We start from the raw sequence: 25,876 nt of genomic DNA, 5'->3' as shown, positions 1-25,876 counted from the left end.
CAGCATGCGGGAGGAATGCAGTTCCTCTGCTATTTAAGACAAAATAATCTACTTAAATATTCCAGTTCCTCACAAGCTTGAAAAGAGGGAAGGCAAGATCACAGCAAGCTAGGCTAGAAAGGCAACTGCCTTTGAAAAGCACTCAGGTTCAGTAGTTGTTAACATATAAGTATGACCTCCCTACTCTACTCTACTGAAAATCTAATTACTTGCTCAGCTGAAAGGACAGTTATTTCCTCTTTCATGATTCTACAGTAATATTTTAGCTATAAGGCTTTTTAAGAGGAGAAATAATTTCATCCATATTTGGGCATGTAGCATCAGGATTTGGGTTTTTTAAACGTCAAGTGATAGATTTCATCTGGCATGTAAGTTTATATTCCTATTTGGATAAATCTGACACTCAAGATTTCATATTTCACATTCAGCAAAGTGCATCTTAATGCAATTTCCTATGGTCTGTGAGGAAAAATAAAAAAAAGTACTTTGTGTAATAACAACTGAAAGTACACTAGTAACAACTGTTATCAGTTATCACAGTACAGAATATCAAATAAAAGCAAAATTAAATCCCCTTTGTCATTCTTTTGTACAATCTAATAAACAAACATGGTGCTACACTGTGTCTCAGTCATAAGAAATCACTGTTGTCCACAAGAAAGCAGGAAAAGACTCTTTGCAACACAGAATGAATCAAGAGGGGTTGAAAAATTGTAACTCTGAGTAAGTTTCATGATCTAATAATAGACTCTTAACAAATGTGTTTTATGAGCACAGATTTTTCCAGTATCACAAGCATACTAGTAAAATTATTATGCAAATAATATTTATTTGATGCCTTTTTTCTTTTTCTTTTAAATCAGTGCCCAAAAGCAAAGTCCTCTTGAATCTTTTTCTGGCCCAATTCCCTGGAAAAAGAGTGTCATGCAAAATTAATTAAAGGGACACAAAACACTAATGTGCACATTTTTCACCTGCCAAAGATCTAATCATAGAATCTTTGGGTTGGAAGGGACCTTTAAAGGTCATCTAGTCCAACCCCCCCTGCAACGAGCAGGGACATCTTCAACTAGAACAGGTGATCAGCTTGATCTTGGCTTCTACCATCTCTAATGTGGGACAGATGCCCAAAACAAGTGACACACAAAAAATCAGCTCACGATATTAAATCTCATAGGACTATCTTCTGTATTATAAGTTACAATGTCTATAACCTTGACTTTATAGCTCAGTATTTCTGTATCCAGTAATTACCAAAAAAATTTGGAGAAACAGGAGCATTTAAAGATTTGGCATGAGAACACTTCAGCTTATCAAGAAGGGCCACCTAAAATGCTCAGGCAGCCACCCCCGGCTCTGCCACATGGACACCCAGGTCGCAACCCCAAATTGCCAGGGAGTCAGCCCCTCCATAACCCGCAGCAGAGAGCAGTGCTCTGGCAGATGCCACCCCTACCTGCAGCCAGCAGCAGCTCACATCACCTTGAACTAACAGGGAAACACAGACCTGAAACAGTTGTCTATCAGCTCCCACCATCACAATTAACCCCACTCCTAACCCATTTCAAAAGCTTATCAAGGTCCAACCTGAAATAATGTTGTTTTTTTTTACCCAAGATACTTCTACAAGGATCATATTATTCTCTTGATTAATAAAATCACAAATTCCTAGTTACTAAATTACTTGTAATTTACTTGCACCTTGATTTACTAAAAATCAAGCATCAATGTTTGCCTTTAGCTGAAATATGAATATAGAGCAGTCTTGCAGTCTTAACTTTGCCAGTCTGCTAAAGCAGGCTCTTCCAGTCCGAAGATAACATAACAGGGAGAAAGCAGGGTCTATTGGCCTTTCTCTGTGCCTGGCCCAGCTTCAGTTCATCCTTCCTGACTGCTGGTGACCAGGTTTGTATGTAGCACTCTAGACATGAAACAGCCTTAACTGCACTTCCCCTAACATGTAACACATTTCTCATCGCTGCATCATATACACATGATCATCCTTTAACCAGTAAATACATTCACAGGTGGCTTTCCTCCTCTGTTTCAAAAAAAAAAAAAAAATCATCCACAACTTTATAGCATACATTTTTGTTGGGAGTCAAAAGGTATAGCAACTTGCTACTTATACTACTGAATTTCATCCCCACCATTTCCCACCATGTCCTTCTAGGTACTGGGAATACTTCCCATCTTTGTATAATGAGTAAACCATCATTAGCAGCTCCCCTACTATGGAAATTTAGAAGTCCTCTGCCTCTCATTCCGTATCCACAAGAAGTTTGCCTATTTGCAAATACCGACCCACTTCATCACTCATTAGGCCTGCTCTGCTTTTGCAGGGGTTGATAACAACTTTTGAGTCTGAGGTCACTAAACTATGCAATGTGATAGTTAAGTTGTAGGGAGGGGTGCATCTTCCAATTCAACAGCTACAGCCAGGCCGAAAGGGCCATTCAAAATATAAATAAGAAACTTATTTTAGCAAAGACGTGCCAAAAAACAAAATCAATGACTTCGTGCAGACTTCTAAGACTCTCTTCCTTAGAGCATGCTACACAGTGTGCTACATACCTACACAGTCACATAAGAACTGGTGCAATGCTAACTGGGTTCAGAGCACCTTTGTACTCGTGCTCCTCTACCAACACGTCCACTTTGCACTTGTGGTTCATCATCTTTGCCACCAAGGAGGAAGAAGTGAGGCCACATACGCATTATGAAATTTCCTCTGAAAGGCGGTCCCCTTTTTCTCTCAGGATCCAACTCGAAGCTGCCCAGCCTTTATAGCTGTACAGCCCTGCAGCACAGAGGACAAATTCAGTCTTAGGCACTGCAAATGCAAGTTCAGCAGAACCAGTTGCTCTTGTTGATTCCAGGAGTGATTTGGGATTCTGCAACCTCTCATCTGGCCATCTCACCGAAGTCAACAGAAGCTTTGCCCTTGCAAAGGGCAGAAAAATGGAGCCAACCGGCCGTTAAGGAATTTACCACCTGTTTAAAAGCTCCGCAGTATTTTGCTTTCTGTTTCCTGGGCATCTCATCATGAAGGGGTATATTTGGTTGTAGGTAATGCTTTTCACATTTCCTCTGTACTAACAGCACAGAACAGCAAAGAAGAAAAACCCACAGAGCAGCCGTATCACAATACTTAGAAGAGAAAAACACATTCAAGGGAACACAATGTAAATCACACCCAAGCTGTGGTAGTGAAAGTCTCTTAAACATGTCTTATGCAATGCTGGTTTAGAAAGCAAAACAGAGGCCAAATAAATACAGAAATAAAGAACTACCACTCCTGCCTATTTATATAGGGGCTGACAAATGCTGCTGAAGACAGTCTGGATTCATTCAATCTGCCAGGCACACCAGGGAACTCTAATTCATGTTAGCCACTCTTTGCACCATCCTGTAGTGCTACACCCCAGCACAGGCTTACTGCCACAGCAGGGCTGTCTCTTCCAAACTCTACAGCCAAGAGGAAAAAAACCAAAACCAAAACCAAAACAATCACCCCCACAACTCCTTGCTTGGGTTGCTTTTACCATCCTGGACTGTAAAGAACATCACTTGTTCTTGCTGAAAAAGGATTATAATTCTGCCTATAAGCATGGCTGGAAAGGGATGCCAGAGTAAGCAGAATCAGACCAGTGCTCAGCGAGTGTTACACACCTTCTCACATCAAGGGCTGAATTCAGCAAAGATTTTTTCCACATGGTGCCTTTTCAAGCATCTGCAGGTGCACAGCAGCACACAATTTGCAGGTGCACAGCAGCACACAATTACTGACAGCTGTAATCATTTGACTAGATTTCATTCTCATTCTTGAGAAGCTGCTGACTACATATGTTGCATCCAAGTGGCCAAGACCAAACCACTTGGCTCCTCTCAAGGTCAGAGATGCTTACCCTTTCTTTAACTGGGTGCCCTTTAATAGTAAGGACAGCCACAGCTTCTGGCTCCCTGCTAGCTGCTTACATGTGCGGGCAGTGACATAGCTCTGCAGCTTCCTTCCCCTTCTTATTAAACAAACTCACCTTTCCAGACTAGGACGTTCATGCACCTCGGTCCCATTGCTCAGCAGTCCATTCCCAGCCTCTCTGGAGGTGATTTTGGATGTCCTGTTTCTCCTGTCCTTGTCCCTTCCTGCCACACCACCACAACAAACGCCTTCAGTCCTGTCCCCAAACCCATCTGAAGCACATTCTCCCTTGTGCTTTGGTCCCTGCTCCTACAACCCAAACTGCTGAGGTTCTCATGGCGAAGAGCATGGTACATCAGTGCCAGAAACACGTTACTGCCAGCCTGTTTAGGAGAGCTGTCTTAACTGCTTCTGTGGATCAGGTAAGAACCCATGAGGGAAGAGCCAGAGGTTGCCACCACTGCATCTGCATGGCATGAGCTCATTGAAGCAGTCCGTGCGTTACCTGTTCCACAGCTTGGGAGCTTCTACTTGCCCAAGTCTGGGCATTTACATGCCCCATTCCTGTCACCTTCAAGGCAGTGGCTGCCAACAAACAGAAAATCGGGGTGTAGAGAGAAGCAAAGGCAAAAACCAGAAGCATCAAACAGATTATCCTGACACAGAAGCTTCTCGCACAAGAAGCAGCACAGGGAGGGATACAAAATTCCTGACATTCTCAGCTGGCAAAGAGCAAATGGAAAAATGTTACGCATGAAGCCACTATCAGATACCATTTAGCATTTTGTAACCTTGAGCAGTTTTCCCTCCATGATTGAAGGCTGAGATTCCAGTTCTCAGGATTCACAAGCTGAATAAATCAGGAAAGATCTGTCTCTCTCCAACCCACGGGTATTTTTTGCTAGTTAAATTGAAGAAGATACAAGAATGAGCATTTTTCTCAAATATGCAAGAATTCTTGAAGAGGGAAAAATTCCAACATTTTAGGATAATCTTCTGAAGAAATTTTAAATAAGCAGAAAACAGATTTTTGCAACATCACAGAAGTGACCTATGCTTAGCTCTTCTAAGTTTACGGTCATTAAACAAAAAATGCAAAAAGACACTACACCTAAACCACAGCTCGCTGTCAAGCTACACATGCTGCAAGTTTGTTAAGTTTAAGAAAACACACATTCACATGCATCTCAGATGATTTACCATGCTTTACACTCACTCTAAAAATAGTAAAAATAACATATTCACTTACTAGCTCTAATGCCACTTGTACTCTCACAGATGCACATACTACCAAGTCTCCCGTTGACCTTTGCAGCATGCAAGCAGTAGCTCACTGAAGGGAGGTCCTTACACAACACACAAGGAAACCACCTCCACACTGAGCCGTGGGCTATCATCAGAATCAACCTATATAAAACTGTAGAGCAAAATCCAGGCCATGTCTTGACTGCAGAAGTAATTCAAGTCATTGGTAGCTGGCGTGAACTCTTCTCAGGATAGTCTGGTTTCAGAGGAAGCATCCATAAGCTCTGTCATCAGGTTGCTCAGCTTAGGGGAAACGTCCCAGTCAAAACTGAAAACTGCGGCAAGAACAAGTCCTCCTCTCAGGCAGCATTTTCACCCCCTACCTTGTGACTTGGTCTCTGAATCACCAGGACAACTACTGTCATTCAGAAAAGAGGGGGCTATAAAGTGCTGCAGATGCATCAGTCAGCCTTTTCCTGGAAATGGAGCAGTTCTCCCCCCCACCCCCCAAAAAACCCCACACAAACAAAATCCCACAACTCAGAGTAATTCCTATCAAGGTTTAAATTGGGCTCAAATAATTGAGGCTCCTTCTATTAAACAAAATTAAAAATCCCAGAGTTCAACATAGTAAATTTAAAAAGGACAGAGATAAATTTTCCTGGCCCAGAAACATGGCCCTCAGGTTCCCTAACTATTTGCTACAATATTCCTCAGCTGGCAAAATGGAAAGCTGGCAGCCACCCAAGGTATTCAGACAAAGCATTGTAATTAGAAGCTACTTAGGGCACCATGAACCAAAATATATGCTAATAAAAACATCATTAACTTGTGAAGAGACTCTTCTTACAGGAGGGAATCTTTACTAACAATAACGTAATTGTCATGCATTTAAGTCCTGAAGTCCATGGCAACAATTTAAAGCTGATGGGGAAAAAGTGAGACAGGGAAAAAAGTGACATTTGGAAAATAGTGGGGTGGAGGGAAAGTGGCTCTGAGAAACAGAAGAAAGCGAGCTTGCCTGATAGCACACCAACACAAAGCAACCAGGTCTGCAGAGACCGGTACTCAGGCATAGAAAAGTAGGGGCATTTTGTTAAGTGTGCTACCAGTTTAAGGTTCTCCCTACCCAAAAAAGGGAAAAGAAAACACAAGATAAAAGGATTAAGAAGCTCTCTCCTTTTGTAATCAAGTACAATGTGAATTTTCCACAGCGAGAGCTGCTGGGGAGCCACGTATGCCTCTCCAGGGTCTCCTCCAGGAAGCACGCTGAGCATTCGCTCCCACCAAGGCCACGACAGAAACACTTTTGATCTCCATTTTCTGCTGCATTATTGTCATTCTGCAGAAGTGACGTTTGTTTGTTATTTCCCACAAAATGGCAATTCTGGTTCCTTCTCTATTCTGCCTACAATTCTGAGTTTCCTGACACAAAAGAAATAAAATACCTATTATCCATATGAATCAGAATTTATCTCTTCTCCACGACCAACCTGTGACTGGCTGGCCTGTATATTAAGGTTCTTCAATTAACTCAAGTGTTCCTACAAGCTTTTAAATCCAACAGTGACCAGCATTTCCGAAGGCTTGCAACGTTACAAGTGGCTGAAAGCTGATTTAACACCTCAAGGGGGTGCTGAGTGCTTCCAGCTGGCTTCTCTGAGCACCCAGGGCTCGGGTCCTTTTCAGAAGCAGGCACATGAATTTCCAGTTTCTCCCAGATCACTGAAGGTGGCCAGGAGGCATGCTGGTTCTCACAGAGCATTGCTTAAATAAGGGTTTGCAACTAAGATATTTGAGTGGTTTCTCTACTCTCTCCAAGCTGGCAGTTTCCCAGTTTGTTGCCCAGAGAAACTCATGAAAAAGGAGAAACTAATGAACAAGGAGCCCAGAAGTGCTGCTGCTGTTGTTTCTGCCTGCCCGCTCTCCTCCTGTTAAGATTTGAGCTTAACTTTCATGGCATAAGTAAGGCTTCAATTAAATCTCACCTGGGGCTCTTCTGCTGTGAAGGCTTCACATCAGCACATAGACACAGCAACAGCTGGCACAGCTGGGGAAGCACAGAGCACCCCGACTCCAGAATAAGCACAAAGAAGTCCTAGGCTTGGCCTTGGGTTTAGGAGAACAAAGCCAAATGAAGGCAATGTTGAAAGAGCAGGAAGCCCTAAACACTGCTATCAGCAGTATAGACAACAGGGGTACTGACAAAATTTCCAGACTTTAGCAGTGGAACATAAAGCCTCAATAAAAATCACAAAGAACCAGGGAAGGACAACAGCTCTCAAAGCTGAAACACCACTTGGAAGACATTTATTAGTACACTGTGGAAAACAGCAATAGGCTCTGAGGTTGGGGTAGGCTGTAAGCTTTGGGTCATCACCATTGTTCAGAGGATAACAAGAAAGAAATTGGAAAGGGGAGACATTTCTCTTGAATAATAGATCAGAAGGAGCAACAAAAGACAAAGTAACCAAAAGCCCAGACACAAATTAAAGTGAATAAGCTATTGAGAAGCATCACATGTTTAGCTCTAAAATGGGGATGTTCTAGGACAGGTAATGACTTGGAACAGTACGGACCTCACCTTGGGAGACTTCTCTGCCTCTGTAGCTAGCAGTCAACACCCATCAACTTTGTTTACTGTATCACCCAGGTTTCCTAGAGTCCTAGTAAAAGATTGGGAATACATCGTGCAAACACAGAAGAAAAAGGTGGTCCCTGGTTTAAAGAGGTTATAATTCACAATTACACATGAAAACCTGTAACATATCTGTAATAGAATCTGAGCAGTTTAACAAGGTTTGTGGTAGTTACTGCTCATCACTGTTGGACACACAAAAAAAAAAAAGAAAAAAAGAAAAGCAGATGTTTGAAAAGTGATGAGTTAAAAAAATCAGAGGAAACATAAGGGACTAGATAGGAAGGATGGATTTTGTGTCCAAGAGTCAGAGCTCAGTCACAGATTTCCTGCCTCAATCAGGCATCATTTAGTTCAGTAAATATGACTTTATTAATATTCACCTACTTTAAAAAAAAGCTTTGAGAGTCTTAAGACTATGTGGGAAAACAGATTAATACCTACATCTAAATGTCAAGAACTGAGTTTTGTGTGCTAAAGAGCTAAAAGAAAAAAAAAAGAAAGCAGAGCAGTGGAGGGAAGTGAGAGAGAGAATAAGCAAGGAAACACAAACCATGGGAAGGAAAACTGAACCTTTGCTACCTCTTGCAATAATTAGTCACTTATCAGCTCCAGACCATGCAGAAATCCCAAACAAGATTCAAGGGAAGGAATTATGCTATACTTCAAATATGTTTTTCAAGATCCGTTTTCCCATCATAAATAACATACTGAATTGCCAAGAGTCAACAGATTTCATCAGGACCACTTTACATCATGCTGTGCATTGTAAACAAAAGCATAAGCATTTCCTGCACTTAACAGCAAAAATCTTCATTGCCCACAATTCACATACAACGTACAGAGAATAGAGTGGGATGTATCAGACTGATAGCCATTGAGGCTACTAAAACAAAAAAATTATCAACCAGGCTTATATATGGTCAATATGAACCAATGCCCACAAACTCCGTTATGGCTTTTTTGAAAAGCCAAAGGAAAAGCTACTTAATTTGAGCAATTCACACACTTGAAAAATCAAGACAAAAAAACGTAAGTGGTTCAGGTTGCCAGTACTAATTTCCAAAATAATAACAGCAGACACAACCCGTATCAAATGTCCCAACTCAGTCACCACCTAAGCTCAGACCATCCTCCAGCCCATGTGCCAGAAGTCGAGTGCTTTCCAACACCGATGAAAGCTTCCACATGTAAACCTGATGAAACCAGAGGGGAGGTGGAGACTGCTTAGGCACCGCCTGAGCTGTCTTGAAGAAAGCAGCCAACAACTCATAGCAGTTTTTTTTAGGTAAGTGGTATGGTCAGCCTGCCACTGCATTTCCCCCACCTTTGAAATGGGAACATATATACTTGGCGACTGCTGACCACTTGCTTTGCAGAGCCTTGCAAAGACTCAGTAGGTTTGTACTTACAAAGTCTTCTGAAGATGAAAGGTTTAGAAAAAGTATGCCAACATGTTAAAAAAGAGACTGGAATAACAAAGACATACTGCAAAGTACTACTCACCCGTTCCTGACCAGCTGTGTCCCAGATCAGAAATTTATGAAGCTCATTCCCACAAGGCACAGTTTTAGTCATGAAGGATGCTCTAAAAAGAAGGAAGCAGCAGAAATTTGTAACATGACCAACACTCTGTATATGCAACCCTACAGGTTCAAGTCTCCCTTTTCTCAGACAAAATATGATACCTATATATGTTTTTTAAAAGAAGGGAAAAGCCTCTGAGGTTCAGAGGGCATTTGTGCATGGGCCCAGGAACACAAATGCTCCTGCCACTCACACGTAGTTTCTGCTGCTAGCTATCTCCATCTTCATAGTGATATGCGCCTGACAAAAAGGCATCAGCCAGCATCATATCAGGCAACAAACGTGCAATTATTCAGTTAAACCTAGGAGACTGGATCACCAGGGAACAGAAGAGTCATCTGCTGGAATGCACATAGTGAACAAATGGAAAAAAGCTCTTCCCCCTCTCAACTCAGATGAAGAAATCTTTGTGGCTTCTTGTATTTTTTTGTAGGAAATGCAATTTGTCTATGTTTTCACAGTGTGATTTTTCTTCTTTTAGGAAAGAGGTTTACAAATTTATAGGCTTTTTCTGTACTACAGCATTTCAGTTGAAAGCTGGCTAGGAGAGACTGCTAAACTCTGGTAGACCCCCCCCCCCCCATCCTATCTAGACACTGCTGAAAAATTTGTTGTGGTAACTTTTTTCCTGGCTCATAAAGATGCATTTGATAAAATGCATTATCGTTACAAAAGCACCAAATGACACCAAATGACATATGACTGATCAAAACATTTCCTAAGAATGATATACTAGAGTTCTCCTCTACAGCCAACTGCAAATTGCTCAAATTTAACAATGCTGCATTGCTTATAAAAATAGTAAGTCAGGAAAAAAAGCACAGTATTTTCTCTGGTTATTTTCAGGGTGTGTGCTTTCAGTTGCCACTGTCCTTCTCAAAGCATTAAGCAACAATTTACAGTTTCAAAACCAGGAACTTTAGGACCGCAGCAGCTACCATATATTGCAAAGATTGTATATTTAAAACATTTGATTAATTTGGAAGAAAATAAAAATAAAAACCTTACCTATATAGACAAGTAATATCACCTGTGTGCAACCTAGCCTTCACATTTTAACCGTGAAATAGAAAAATACTTTCTCTCTGTTATCATAATTATGAAAATAAAAAGGTTGTTTTTTTTTTCATTTGAGCAGAAGACATTTACTTAGCAACCACAACTTGGGGAAAAAGGCTGCTGCTGATTTAGAAGTAAAGAACCACTGAAGTTCCCATCAATTCCTTCACTGCAAACAAACGTCCTTCAGTCAGTAATGTTATTCATTACATGCTTCCTTTCTCTCTGTCCATTTTTCTCTGTTCATTACATTCAGGAGTCCAAAATTGTCCTGGAACTTCAACGTGCAACTTCCAGCTGAGACTCCTTCATGCATCAAAAGGCAGAGCTTTGGAAGATATCATCTAACCCTCTGAACAACACATAGTAATCAATACCAATCCTTCACAGACAATTTAAAACAGCTCTAACACACGAGCCAGATCAGCCATTCTCACCCAAACCACTCCTGTGTGAACACTACATATTAGCTTCCTTGCCCATCAGAGATCAAGAATTCTCAAAATTTTCTGGGTAATGTTGGACTTGGCAGATTTGTCCCTAAGAAGTTAAAAGAAAATTTTTTTTGAATTAAAATCAACTACAGGACTAATAGGCTTCTGATGGCCTGACACATGAAAGCTTGGCAGTTTTTAAGGAATAACAGATGTGAATTAATTATACTTAGTTTAAATTGCATTGTCCCTATTTTGAGAAAGACAGGATAATGTAACATGTCCTAAACCTAGATGAAAGGCTGTCCACATCTGGGAACAGACATTGTCCACGTTCCAGCCCAGCCTGGCAAGACACACAACGCAGGTAGGTTAAAGGAGTCCCCATGGTTCTCCTGCCATTACTCAGCCATGGGGTGTCCTGGTCATTGTGCAGATCACAGCCTCTTGGGTTGTGGAGTTTTGGTTCTTCAAGCTCCCAGGACCAGATTCGATACCTCTGACCAGTGGGAACTAAAGTGATTTTAATCCTAAGGCCCTATGATCAAAACACAGTGTAAAGTGGGAAACTCTTCACAAGACAAAAAGAAAAGGACACCAGCCAAGTACGGCATCTAAGAACCTCTTGATGTAACATGGGTAAAGAAAAACAAAATGGAACAGCTGGAAGTCATGTCTATGCCCAACACAAGTCAATACAGTGTGGTTCTGGACAGGCCCAGAGAAGAGGTGATTTCAAGAGATGCCATTCACAGGAGGAGAATGGCAGAGTTCTGTCAGCCTGTCCATAACATATTATGCTGCAATATGGTTAAGTTGAGGCCCCCTCAGTATTCCCAGAAGAGCAGAGCATTCCTAGTTTGGGGCAGCCCCAGACTCTCTAAACAGGTAGTGTGAGCTGAAAGCTGTTAAAGGAGACGAAGGGGTTCAGTGGGATTAATGAACTGGAAAAAAAAGGACATACAATATTCAGAGCCTTGAAAGTAAGCAAAAGAAAGGAGCTCAGCAGAAGGCAGTGAGTTAAAACATGTATGGAAGAAAAAAAGGTATTATGCATGGTACTTACCCAATAGTAGGACTAATATTGTGATCAAAGTGGTCCTGGACAAATCGACAAACAATGCTCGATTTCCCAACCCCAGTATCCTGAAAAGAAAGGAAAGAATGACAGTGAGTTCAGGAGACCCTAGATATCAATACTTCACCTGAAAAAATAGTCAAATACTGGTTTGTGAAATTATATCCTCTCTAGTGACAAGTGGGGCAGGTTAAACATTTCAAAAGAGAAGCAAGCACATTGATTATCCTTTTCAAATGTCAGTATTGTGACTAGAGCTTCCTGGTCCCCTTCCCAACACTCCCTTCTCTCCAAGGGGTGTTCTTTGGGGTGGATTTTACATTCCTGTTTCAAGGACTGCAGTACTTCAAGCACAACCATTTACTTGCATAAGAAAATCCTGTGCTTTCAAACAAATGGTGCATTACCCAGCAAAACCAGAAAAACAATTTCATCCAGACCTGTTGCAAGGGCAGCCCAAGCATGCTTCCAACACAGATCACTAACACCAACCTTTTAGTACATTGACAGCGCTAACTTAGTAGAACTAACTTTTCCAAGCCTGCTTGGCAGAAGCTTTGCAGAGGCTTCAGGTGGTTTTGAAAAGGCAGGAATCCAAAGAGTTGGATCCCCTGAGATGTACAACTATCCCTGTGCAGGTTGTGTTACCGAACTCCGGTGAAATGCCATTACTTCAAATGCAACACAACTTGCTGTCTACACTGCAATGAGGCAGACTGCTTCTATTTGTGGGAAGTCTTTCTTCTTTTCTTTTTTTTAAACACACATACAAACACCCCCCCCCCCCCCAAATCAGTAAGGAAAAATAAAAGCAATACAGTACTAGAATAAAATATGAAATAAACTCAGGGGGGTGCAGGGAGAAAAGCTTGACATTAGTCAGAAATACTATTTTAGGCATTTAAGATATGAACAACTTCCCCAAAAAGCTGCATTTTTCAGTTTGTCTCTGCTATTCCATGAAGCATTGGATGGTACGTAGAAGAACATAAATTATACAGAGAATTATCAAGGAAGAGGAATAGCAATATCACTGTCTCACACAGAATTGCAAAAAGCCTCCTCCAAGACAAAAACAATGCCAGGAAATCGATTCTGACCTTTCCCAGACATTAACAATGACAGTCCAGGGTCCAATCTAACTCATTAAAAAGTCAATGGAAAGTTTTCTATTAATTTCATTGGAAGTGACTGCAGAACTACCAGATTGCACCTGGTAGTTCCACTTGTATCCACATTTTAAAACACTTAACGAATTTGCATAAACTTCTCAAAAAGTGACAAGAGAATATAGTTTGTTAACAGCACTACACACGTAACTACATATTGAAAAAAGCAGCCTTTGCCTTTTCTGTAATCAATTTTGCAGTATTATACCTTCTTTTTTAATATGAAAGAAAAAGAAGGCCTGTAGTTAAGATTTCCTTTCACCATGTTTAAATGAAACTGTATTGCCACTGCAAGCAAAGTCTTTGTAGACAGCACTTACTAGAAAACCATCATTTAAACTCTCATATTTAATTCAAAGCTGTCTTTAGTCAGCTTAAAAGCCATAATAAATGCTCATGCTACACAGACGGTTGTTTATCTACTGTGTTAAATCAATAGGAAAAAGAAGATCAAAGAGAGGAGCAGTGTTTAAAACCAGCCCTGTAGCCTTTGATCAATAGCAGCAACACACCCTGTTGCTATTCTCAAATTTTGCCTTCATTATCGATTCCAGCTGACATCTCTGTATAATTACTAGACCAGGATGGCAGAACACATTTGAAAGAAAAAAAGAAAGAAAAAAAAAAGAAAATAAAGAAGAAAAAAAAAGAAAAAAAAAAAAAAAGTCGTCCTTTGTGCTGAAACTGAGGATCTAATTATTATTGCGGATTTTTAAGCATTGTGGAGAAGCCACAACTACCACCCGCTGGGTGCGAAGAATTACACTTCCCTCTTGCGGGAACAGAGTTTCTGCCGCCGTGTTTGAAACTAGACATTGACCCCTGTGACCCGATGACACTTTAATTTCGTCTACTTCCTTCAGCTCCCTTGGCAGCTCACTCAGAAGAGCAACTGCAGTTGCAGCTCCAGACCAAGAGGAGCCCGGTCTTTGGTGGGGATGTGACACTCACAAGTACAGATTAAAGCTTAGCTCATTTTCCTGGAAGCTCCTACCTCTTCATCTTGCAGTTCGTGGATCTTACTAAAGTTTCATGCTAAGGTTAAATGAACTTTAAAGGTTTCTGTTGCCCTTGCATCTCTCGCAAAGGTTAAATGAACTTTAAAGGTTTCTGTTGTCCTTGCATCTCTCGCAACAAGCATGGCTACACTTAAGGCTGTGACAGGCACAGTGATAGCTCTCAAATAGCTTAAAAGCATTCTCACACTTTGCTCCTGGGGTTGCTTGGATTACCGAGAGGGATAAATTTACCCCTAGTGTAACCCATGGACTTGGACCACAAACAAACCTGTCTTCCGGATGACTGCTGTTGTAGCCAGTGGCCAGCGCTTTGGAGCCAGGCAATTTATTGCACCAAGGGGTTCAGTTGAAACAAGCACTCCCAGCTTCTGTTTTGTTGCCTGGAGGATACAAACGGCCAGCTACCGGAGTATAATTAGAGCACAAAGGGGAAGGAAGTAAAAAAAGAAAAAACTTCCCATTTGAGGCAGTGATTATCATTCCCTCACAGGATTTAAAACTATTTAGATGGTTTTCGGTCCATGTTTCCATACTCACACCCATCAAACAAGACGCTCACCTGTCTGAAAGCAAAGCAAATCACGGTGTATGCACGTTATACAGTAACTTGAAAAGTTCTCAGAAATCTCACGCTGCTTATCAGACCTTATCTTTTACTGACAATAGGGAACTATCTTTCAGGTCGATCTCGCAGAAGTCAAGGGAAGCATGGTTGCTTCGAAGAAGTAGAAAAGGCATTCACTTCTCGGCAATGCGTGGAAATTAAACCTCCTTGCTACGGCTGCAGAAAGCTTTCCTGCTACAATCTTTGCCCTTTGTTATATGGTCTTCCTCCACATACATGCATTTTTCTAACATCTGATGGGGATGATCATCCTTGTTTTGTTCATTTTTCTTCAAAGGATTAGAACAGACTTGTCAAGCCACATGCCTGGGTAACATTCAGGCATGCAGATGACTTATTTTTCCAGTTCTCAAAGTTCTGCTTTTTGCCAGCTTTTTACACTCTCTAATCGTTTTTTTTCTTTTTTGTTTGACTCCATGTTGGTGTACATGTAACATCATACACCAAGGAAGAACATTTCGGCTCATGTAAAAGGTCACAGTGGTATTGAGCTGAGTGGATTGGACAAGTTTCAGAAACTGAGAACATGTCCTCAGGAGTTATGCTGCACTTTAAGGAACAGATCCTGCAATTCTTCAGAAAAATCCTTATCCGTGGGAAACTCAAGGGTTTCAGCACTGTACTAATTGACTCATCACAATCAAGAGCATACCACTCCATGAAAGAAGCAGCAAGAAAGGAATAAATATGAAATAATTATTCTGAATCAAGGTGTTCATGATGCATTTGATGAGTCACTCATGGGACCAACTGCATGTTTTGCTTTTCTTGTTTCTTATTCATAAGCCTCATAGCACACTTACAAAATATCAGCTATAAACTGCATTGTACAGAGATAAGCAAAAGAGGTAGAGTGGTGTGGGGAGGCAGGAGTAGAAATGTAATCCACAGTTAAGTGGACCACTGTTAGTTCACCACAAGAAGTAGCTACAACTTCAGAATCTCTCACTAGTCATCCAAAACAGATAGGGAAATCTGAAGCCGTATCAGATGTTTCTGATAAATACAAGGAACCAATGCAAACATGACCAATTCCTGATTTTTACCCTTTAACCCTGAAAAGACATTCTCTATTCCTCTAAAATCCTTTACCTGCAGATTTAGGCACAAGGATTTTAAGAGCACCAGAATGGAGAGCAGCATGCCACAAACAAACAGTGCTTCTCTCCACACTCCTGCTCGCAGAGAACCACCCCACTTGGCTCTTCTCAGCTCACTTTACAATAAAGGAGATGAGACTGTATTTCATCAAGCCAGCAGAATTACAGGATGCTGGCAACTAATTTGCAGGCAAACAACAACTGAGCCACTGGTTTCTTCTGGCTGATTTGCAGCAGCATAGAGGAAGATTTAAAAAAACAGAAAGCAGAAGGTGAATATGAGCAATATATTAAAAAAGAAAACCATTTTCCCATTACAAAAAGGCAGCACATCCACTGTTCCAGATGTGTGCATCCTGGCAGAAAAAAATTATGCAGAAAAATTTAGCTCTTTAATTGGATGTCTCATTTATAGCTCTGCACAATCATAGGGCTCAGTCCTCCAAGCACTTTTCCAAATTGAATGGTACTATACTACCCTGTAAACACGTCCCTGATTAGGACATTAGTCTTTAGTCTTGATATTATAATAACTTTTAATAGATTCAGGTGGGCAAGTCCTATAGTGCTGAGCAAATTAAACTCTTCATGTAAATTCTTTTCACATCTGAAATGGAATAAATGTTGAAGTCACAAAAAAAATCCACCCATATCATGACTGATGACTAAACAGCAGCCCTATAATTACGCACACTGATGCAACAGCTGTTTTATTCTTGACTACACAGAATATTTCTGTGATATGTTAACACAGAGGGCTTTTTAAATATATGTAAAATTAGATAAACCATGCAAAAATTCTTTTATGACTCTAGGATTTTGGAAACGCAAATAAAACAAGAATACTAGACGGCATTTCACACGAGGGAATGGCACACTGAGAACGAACATACCGAAGAAACTGCCTTCTGTCCTCCCACTTGCAAAGTAAGAAAAAAAAAGAACATCTGGCTTGTAACCACCACAGATCTCATGACTAACTTCCCATTTCAGCTTTAAAAGAAGGTTGAGATACCCTGGAGACGGGTGCCACAAAAATCTGCACTGAGCAGTAAAGGAGAACTGATCTCTATAAAATAGGGATCCAATACACAGGTCCTTTGGAAGGATGGAATTTTTCCCAACAGCTTAGACAAAGCCAAGATTCAATCCACGGTATTTCAATTTGTATAAATTTTTACAAATTAAAAATATCTGTCCCTGCAAAGCATTTCTTGTAATAACCACGATTCATGGAGACATGATCTACAGGCAGAGGTCTCACTAAAACCGACTGGGTTTAACATGCGTTTGTCTTACATATCGGAAGAAGAATGATCATACCCTAACAACCTGGAAGGTATTAATACCAAGTACCCCAGAAAAGCAGGTAAAAGCCAATATTATTTCAACAGAAATATGAGAAACACTTGGAAGTGACAACCCTGTATCCTTTCCCATAAGCAAGAAACCGATCCCATGGCTTATGTGGCTTCCACCGAATTCGGCAGGACTCCCTGGCACCTCAGAGCCAGCTTGTGCTGGGGGTCCCCAAAAGCTTACCTGCTAACCACCCTAACTGCAAAGGCACCATGAGCCTTTGACAGCTCAGCCCTTCCTCTGAGGATCCCCGATCAAGAGGAAAAGAGTTCAACCGAGGCAGTCAGGGTTGATTTAGAGCAACCCCCAGGCAGCCTCTCCTGGCGCAGCTTCTTTGTCATGCAGATAGCTGGAATTACGAAGATGCTCACACCAATGAAAACCCAGGGTGTAGGCAGAAGGCAATACTGGAAGCTCCCAGCAAGCTATTTTGAAGTTTTCTCAAGACAGGTTAGCATCAAGAGATGCCGTTAGCATCTGCATACACCAGAAACAACCGTGGTCAAATTTGGCCCACCAATGGTCTTCTCAGTGCACCTTCCAGTGAGATAATGCTGCCTTCTGTCGTCTTTCAGACACAGAGAGGGCGGGGGGAGAAGAAGGAAAAAAAAAAGGCTCAATTAAACATACAGAACAAGAGTACAGTCAAAAAGCTGTCCCTGGAAGAGGATCTGCTCAGAGAGGAAGCTGGCTGTTCCTGATTATTGAGAGAAGCAACAATTCCTGGCTCCCAGTCACATATTCATGCCACCGGACAAACTCCTTGGCTGGTTCATTACTAACTGAAAAAAAAACAGAGGAGCCAGTTTATGCCTAAGACCTCCAAGCTAAATTCTCCTCTGTTACACCGACTTGACTCCTTCCAGTGCTAGAGCAGATAGAGAGGTTCTCACCTTGCCCAGTGCAGAACTTTCATTGTTGAAGTAATTAAGATGTACAGATGAAAACATCTGAGTTGGTATGAAGTCGCCAAAAAGGAAAAAAAAAGTCCTTTATCATCAGTACATTTGATATCTTAAATACAAAAAAAAAGGCACTCAAAATCTCTGCAACTGGCCAGGCAAATCTGAGGTAGAAAGACACAGTTTAAACTTTAGGGGAAGAATCAATGAATCTCACAAAAAATGCAGATGCAGAGAGACCTTTCATTCTAGTAGCTCTGTAAAGCGCAGCTGGTTTTGACTTGGCAGTTCAACTTCTGCACATTAAAATAGCGTTCTTTCCACTGTCAGAATTGGTCAAGCTTTAGTTTTTGATTTACAGCTGAACCCCCCCGGCCCATTCCCATTATCCTCAGCAGGACTTCGATGGAATTTGAAAATTCACAGCAGCGTAATCTCATCGCAGCACTGCTAGATGGTTAGCATTTTATTAGCTATCATCAAACGAATCACTTAGGCCTGCACCGTAAAGTATCGCTGGGCTTTTGCAGAAATGTATGCTCAGTTCTGGTCAAGCCTGGTATCTAGGAAGAATGTCACCCCTTGGGCAAAGTCTGGCGTGCAGCACTGAGATACCCAACCTGCATCTCCGACGCTTTCGGAGATGCCAGTCCTTAACCCAAAGGGATGTGATCTGGTAAGGCTGAGTACAGGATTATGGCTGTCTTTTAAATTCAGTTTGGAGGTAAAAAAGCAACGAGCTGAACAACAAAATAAATCTTTGCAGTTTGCAGCCTGCTTTAGTCCTCTATGCCTGCCATTAACATTTTAATCATTACTCAGACGATCAGATGCAGGCAGCATTGCAATACTTTCCATGTCTTACTAATCCCGTTACAGCTGCTCTGGAAGGCTGTGGCAGGCGGCTTGAAGAGCATGTGAAACTGGCTTTGGATTTTTATCAACCCTATGAACATACAAGGAAGAGTTATGCACAACAGACTCCTGATCATGGTTTCCAAAGGCAGTATTTTAATCCAAGAATCACTCTACCTCATAAACTTTTGCTAACCTTAAACACATCCTTCGTCTTTCCCTGTATTTGGGTATCACTTACTTGTCTGAAGACACTGCTGTAACGAGAAATACCTTTCAGGAGACCCGGGTTCAGAGACACCCCTGGGACTGAACTGAATCTGCCAAGCGTCAGGCTTGTCCCAGCGAAAATGCAGCCATGCGCTGCAGAGTGGTGTCTAGGAGAATGTGCAAATAGCTTCTCGCTGTATTCAGTTTTTCCATCTGCAAGACGTATCAAGTGAGCAAATCCCACCTCTGCACAAGCGCACAGATGAAAATACAAGAGCAGCCCTTAGACTGACACATTGGCTCTCGGCTGCTTCACCAACACAAAAATGCCTGAGGCTCCAGCCTGAACCAGAGGGATGAGGGCTGAGGTGCTCTGAAGCCTCGCTTCTGCAGTCCAAAGAATACACATCTCATTCAGGACACAAATAAGTTTTGCAAATTGCAATTTTCGCTACAGCCCTGTACAATGAGAAATAGACTATTCCCCCTGTGAGCAACACGATTTTCAGAGATCCTTGTCCTGTTGATTCGCTGGGATCCCTCTTTCCCCCATGTTAGAACAAGAGGAAATGGCCTCAAGCTGTGCCAGGGGAGGTTTAGATCAGATATTAGGAAAAATTTCTCTACGGAGAGAGTGGTCAAGCGTTGGACCAGGTTGCCCAGGGAGGTGGTGGAGTCACCATCACTGGAAGTATTCACAAACCATGTAGACGTGGCACTTCAGAACACGGTTTAGTGGGCATGGTGGTGTTGGGTTAGGGGTTGGACTTGATGACCTTGAAGGTCTTTTCCAACCTTAATGATTCTGTGATTCCAGAGCTACAGAACTGGCCCAGGGGCATGCCTGCTTCCCAAACGTGGCACCACGATTTTTCAACTCCCAGCCAGCCCCTCTACCAAACAGGAGGTCTGTTGTGTTTTTCCTCCCTACCCCATCACCACCACCTTTAATTGTTTGACGTTATTCATTAACTCTGGTATTCTGAAAAGCCTGGCAACGTACTTCTGCAACAAGAGCTCAAACAACATCAGACATGGCCTTATGCCACCAGTGATGTCCAAGGAGGCTCTGCAAAGGTCTGCCAAGCAAATTTTTGAAAGGGAAGAACTGGAACCAGAGTTGGCCTCCAGGACTGTCCATGTGCTATCATGCACTCTCCTGAGTACCTGCTGGATGAACAGTAACACTCCCATTGAATATTGGAACTGAGTTCCCCAAGATGCCAGCACAAACACATGCATCTCGATGCAACTATGTTTTTAGGGGAAGGATTATTCTGTGGTGTCTCACTTCTTCAGTAGGAACTTCCACAGTTCTTTTGGTCATCTGTCCACGTGTGAAAAAACACAAAACAAAAACATCCCTGTCTGCAATTTCCGTTTGTTGCATGCCCTTCTTTAAACTCACAGTACGTGGTAATATTTTAAGTCAGTCGGAGTATTACTGCCATAAAGTTAGGATGGTCTGTGTCAATTCTCCCACAGTAAAACACCCTACACATCATTTCTAATTGGTAGCGTAATTTCAGGCCAATGCTGGTGTTGTGGAGCATGAATTAGCTACAGAATAAGGCTTTTTTCCTCTGGTAGGCATTAGAGTTAGATTAACTCTAATTCCGTCTGCACGTAGGAAGTGCACCGCTTGTTCTCAGAGACGTTTTTCTACCCCCAACCAGGTCAGTCCTCTTATATTAGAATTGAAACCTTCCTCCCAGTGCTGCAAGGACTGCATTTGGCACGGGAAATTCTTGGCTCTATCATTCTCAGCTCACTAGCTGTTAAATGAAAATAATAATTACTTGATTTTTACCTTGTAACAGCATTATGAGGATTTAAATCAGTGATAGTTGTAAAGTGTCCAGACAGCACAGTGACAAAGAACCATTTAATTGCCTTGAGAGACAGTCAAGTGCCAAGTTCATTTGTTTGGTATTTATATGCATCTTCAATACCACCTGTATATTCCTAATGGCTATTTTAAAACAGAAAAATATCTGCTGGCTAGGGCTTAATACTATCTGGCCTCTGAACATGTAACATGATTATTTGATCCCTTCTCTCAATTTGTTTTCCTTCTGTCCACATCAGTTAGCAAAACGCGTACAGTAGCTGCCCATCTGCTTCACCTTGAAGCTGAATGTGTCCGCAGTCCCATCCACCTCTCCCATTCCCAAATGGCTACGGAAGCCAAACGCCGGCTGCCAGGTTTTGGCTCCCTTACCAGCTGTGATTATTCAGCCTGCGGCTCCCTTTCACATGCATCCTGTACACATCCTCCTGTGGAATTAAACTTGGGCGCACATAGCTGCTCTGCTATCTGCCATACTTGGAGCCAGGGAACGCAGTCCTACTTGTCCTGACATTTTGTAGGCTTCTCTGGAGTCAGTAAGTTTGTCCATATTCACTGTGACAGGTGCATTGCTCTCCACCAGATCCCAGCCCACTACCTTTTAGAGACAAAAAACCCTAATGCCCAAGTTTCAAATACACCTGCTTTAATACTTTGCTGCATCCTTTCCACTCTCATAGACAAAAAAAAGAAAAGAGTATTCCCAGCCCTTCCCCATCCCCAGACTGCAATATTAGTTACAACCTCTCCATCTATCTGCTTCTGTCAGAGGTATGCCCAGAGACCCCAAGCAACACCATGGGCTCACCAAACTATAAAGCAGAAAAGCAAGCAGAGAGCCAAAAGCACTTCATCGTCCTATCAAAGCAATGTGCCTGGCCAGAGATGAGAGAGCCTGAAGAGCAGCTCATGTCTGTAGCTAATGTTAACAATAAATTCACTTTCCTAGAAACACTTGTATCTTTGTATATGTAATATTATATGAAAACAAAGTCTCTCTTAGAGCGTTTCCAAAATACTTGGCATTACCCTGCTATCATAAACTAGGGCTCCCATCTCAAGCTCTTCATGCTGAGTTCCAGGCATGGAGAGTCACAGCCACAGCCTGAAGAGCTTGAAGATGAGTGGACCAACCGCATCTATCCTCCTCTTTCTTCCCCAAACACTTGGTTTTCAAATGGATTCACTGCAAGTGCTCTCTCTCATCTGGCACTAGCAAGCACCCCACTAACTGCAGCTGAAGATCTGAATCCAAGTGTGGAAAGGTTTCTCCAAATGTGGCAACTCAAGAGAAGGAACATTATCAACTTAAAAGAAGGCAAGATGGTGCTGGAAAGACGACCTAGTCAGAAAGGGAGCGATCTTTCCTTCATACATAGTCCAGTGACTGACATGGCATTAAATCAGCAGCAAGGAACAAATCCTTGTTTTACACAGCGCTAGCAGTGGGTGTCAGGATTAGCGGTCAGTTAAATTATCTACTACCCAAAAAATCACAGTGGTCCACATGTCTGCCTTACGTTTGCTCATCAAGCACTTACAAACCGTGCTGCTCTCTGCGATCTGCCAACTCTTCTTTGTGTGTAAAATTGGCAGGGGAATTATAAAGCCATTTTTATTTACGAGACGGGGGGCTGTGGAGAGAAAGGGAGAACAAAGAAGTTTCTTTCAAAGCTATTCTTTAAAATAACTCCAACAGAATAAAAATAAATAAATAAAACCGTAAAGCAAAACAGAAATGTGACAGATATAGAAAACATAGGCTGCGGGTCAGTACTCCAGCTACCTCAGTTCATTACTCTGCAACATGACTCAAGAACAGCAACACTGCAGAATATATTAAAAAATAATAACAACAAATTAGCGCTGCAGCCAACCTAGCTCCGGAATGCCCAAGTCAGCAATTTTTAAAGCTGATCTACTTCGGTCAACAGAAAAACCCAAACCCATACTCTAATTCAAATATATATGTTTAATCACTGAATCTTACCATACAAAGTGCCAGCTAATCACACTGCCACACCAGCAAGCCTGTGGACAGCAAAGATAACAGCCTTCAGTCAGTATTATTTAGACACTCCTTCCCAGCATCAAATTTCCAGATAATTCTCTGTGTCTTTTCTTAAGACATTTCCTTCTCCTTTCCCCACAAGTTATCACATTCAGAGCAGTAGCTGAACTGCCCTGAGAAATAGAAGGTTTTAAATTGAAATCAAAGAGCAGAATCTCATTCAATCAATTTCCTATGCCCTTGACAGCACGTGGTATGGACGGCTGTGGAGGAAGAAGTGCTTAGCCTGGTTGAAAAGGAAGACGGGAACTTGGTGTTTATCTGCATTCCTTCACCTCAAATTGTGGCTTTTGGGGGCATTGGCAGTTCACTAAGGTGATGAACTTCTTGTTTTGAACAGCCTCTACAGTTTCAAGTAAGAGCATGATCTCTATAAAAAGCAGCTGCAAATAAGGTGGTATCAATCTAGCTGGCTAATAAGATGAGAGGATGAAAGGAGAAACAAGAGGAGCACCTTTTAGGGAGCAGGTCCCCACCCACACACAAAAATCTCCTTTGGAGTAGCAGCACATAACAACAAATGAGGAAAAAACCCTCTCACTGGATGGGGGGACCCAACAGCGCAAAGCCTGAGGACATCCTTAGCGAGACTTGCTCGTGCTTTGCACTACAGTAAAGCAGCTTTTAAGTACAACAGTTGTGGTCACAAGCTGTGTAGAAGCAGTCCAGCCTTTTGGGGACCTCAACGTCGAACAAGGCACTGGCTGATTAAGTCACAGAGAAAAACTTTGCTTCAAAAAAAAAATGACTCAAGACTGAACAAGGCAAGAAGCAAGACCCCTCGCTACCTGACACAGCTGCCCCCCATAAAACCCTTCTAACAAGGGCTGGACCGTGCTGCAATGCAAAGGAGGGCATTTAATTGGGAAATAGCACCACCTGGTGACTCCTGGTACTGAGAGGGAAGGAAACGGTCCACTTTGCCATACTGGCACAGGAGGAAAGCGGAAAGGAGCACTGGCTAAATTGCTTATGTGACTTGGGAACCAAGAGCAAGGGTCAGGAGGGAAAGAGGACTGCATGATGGAGCTACAAGAACAAGAGGAGTGGGACAGATGGAGATAGAAAGAAATGTGCCTGAGCACCCTCCCTTGGAAACACCAGCATCTCCCGCTGCTGCTACCACCTCAGGAGCCTGGCATGACAATGAGTGGTGCGAAGGCAGTAAAGGCAGCTGCAAAGGGATGCCCATATCCTGCCCATAAATCACTGTATTAATGTACCATGAAAGGAAAAACCATGCAAGCCTGCAAAGTATCAACAATGTTCTACATCTCAGAAGGGCATTTTTTTTGGTGTTCATTTTTAGGAGATCTATAGCTGTGGGACTTCACTACCGCCCAAACAAGAATCATGCCACTATTTGCTCTCTACTGAGCATTTAATCATAGGATCTTCTTGACCAAGGCATAACACAGACCAGCAGGTAAACCTAGTGATAAGAGCATATTATCTCACACTCCATGGTATGCTCTCACATTTCTTCACTCCCACCACCCCAGTTTACCCTAATGACCTCTCCCTGTTACTGCCTTGCTGATTCCCAGATGAGCATCACTACAGGTACTTAAGTGTGATCACTTCCCTGATCACCACTTCATTTTTCAGGTGAGGAGGCGAGAGGCCCAGTTTACCATGGGAAAATTCCTACTGTGGTGCCACAGATGGGTGGTGGTCACCACTCATCACCCCCCCAACCTCCAGCCAACGAAGTAGGAACCAAGAGCAAGCTTTGCAGATCTCTCCAGCATGTGAAACCTCAATAGGGAGGAGCTAAATAAAGCTGAAGTAAAACAAAGAAAAATTGCAAGTCCTACTTTAACGCTCATGGAATTTTACCAAGATCAACATCTGATTTTGGTAATTCAAATGGTCAGAGTTTATTTTCTAGACAAATTTAGGAGACCTTTTAACATCTGCACACTGCCATCCTTTTCCTACTCACTCTATCCCAAAATATACATGCAGTCACAAAAATCCACTTGACGTACTACTCTTTGCACAGATAAATTCCTATTTAAAATACAGTAAAAATCTGTGTGAATAATGTATCTGCTTGGGAATCCTGATAATTGGCCCTGAACTTGAAAAATTAAGTAAAGGATAAGTGTTAAGGAAGTAAACTTATAAGTCACTGTAGCTCACATTGTCAATGATAATGAGTATTGATTGCAGGGGCTGTTATCTCTAAAGGCCACATGCACACACACCAGCATAGCAATCTAATTAAATACCATTCATCATCATTGTGCAATGCAGTGATCAGAGAAACGAAATTAAATTTTCAGACTAAATACATAAATAACCTGAGGCTTTCATAGTTCAGTAAACACGTTAGGCAACAGCTTCCTGACAAATGTTGGTTTTTAGTACAGTTTGGCAGAAAAAAATTGGATAAACCATTCTGTGTTATTCTTTCCAAAACAAATTCTTTTTCTAAGTGAACCTTCCCCACATATATTTGTAGCAACTGAAACTTTCAAAATAATTGTATGACGAGGAAATGATCTTTGACCTGAATTGCCATTTGACACGAGTTTCTGTTCATACTCTAGCACCCTGTCTCTTCTGCTGTCAAATCCTATCCTTAGGGGTCATAATTTCAAAATAGAGACTTGTTAGTGTCACTTACTAAACAGGAAGAAAAGAAGATTTGATATACCTGTCCCCACACAGAAGTTACTCAAAATCTTCCAGCCAGTCTGGAACACAAACATTACAGATTCATATTACAGATTGCCTACAAATCACAAC

The 25,876-nt window shown here is 41.9% G+C and overlaps 1 protein-coding gene across 2 annotated transcripts in view; it reads right to left on the bottom strand.

Annotated features, from left to right (window-relative positions):
- The window catches only part of RAB31 (RAB31, member RAS oncogene family), a gene marked incomplete at both ends in the record, with an annotated part of 64,770 nt that overhangs the window by 25,327 nt on the left and 13,567 nt on the right, over positions 1-25,876 (bottom strand). For both annotated transcript variants that reach the window (XM_082014764.1, XM_082014763.1), the window contains 2 exons: positions 9,312-9,393; positions 11,952-12,031. In XM_082014764.1, coding sequence (XP_081870890.1) covers positions 9,312-9,393; positions 11,952-12,031 — 162 coding nt within the window. The remainder of the gene's footprint in view (positions 1-9,311; positions 9,394-11,951; positions 12,032-25,876) is intronic.

The sequence above is a fragment of the Phaethon aethereus genome, assembly GCF_964289735.1.
Source record: "Phaethon aethereus genome assembly, chromosome: 2".
Lineage (NCBI taxonomy): Eukaryota > Metazoa > Chordata > Aves > Phaethontiformes > Phaethontidae > Phaethon > Phaethon aethereus.
Note: the sequence above shows the minus strand (reverse complement) of the source record. Positions and strands in the feature narration are given on the sequence as shown.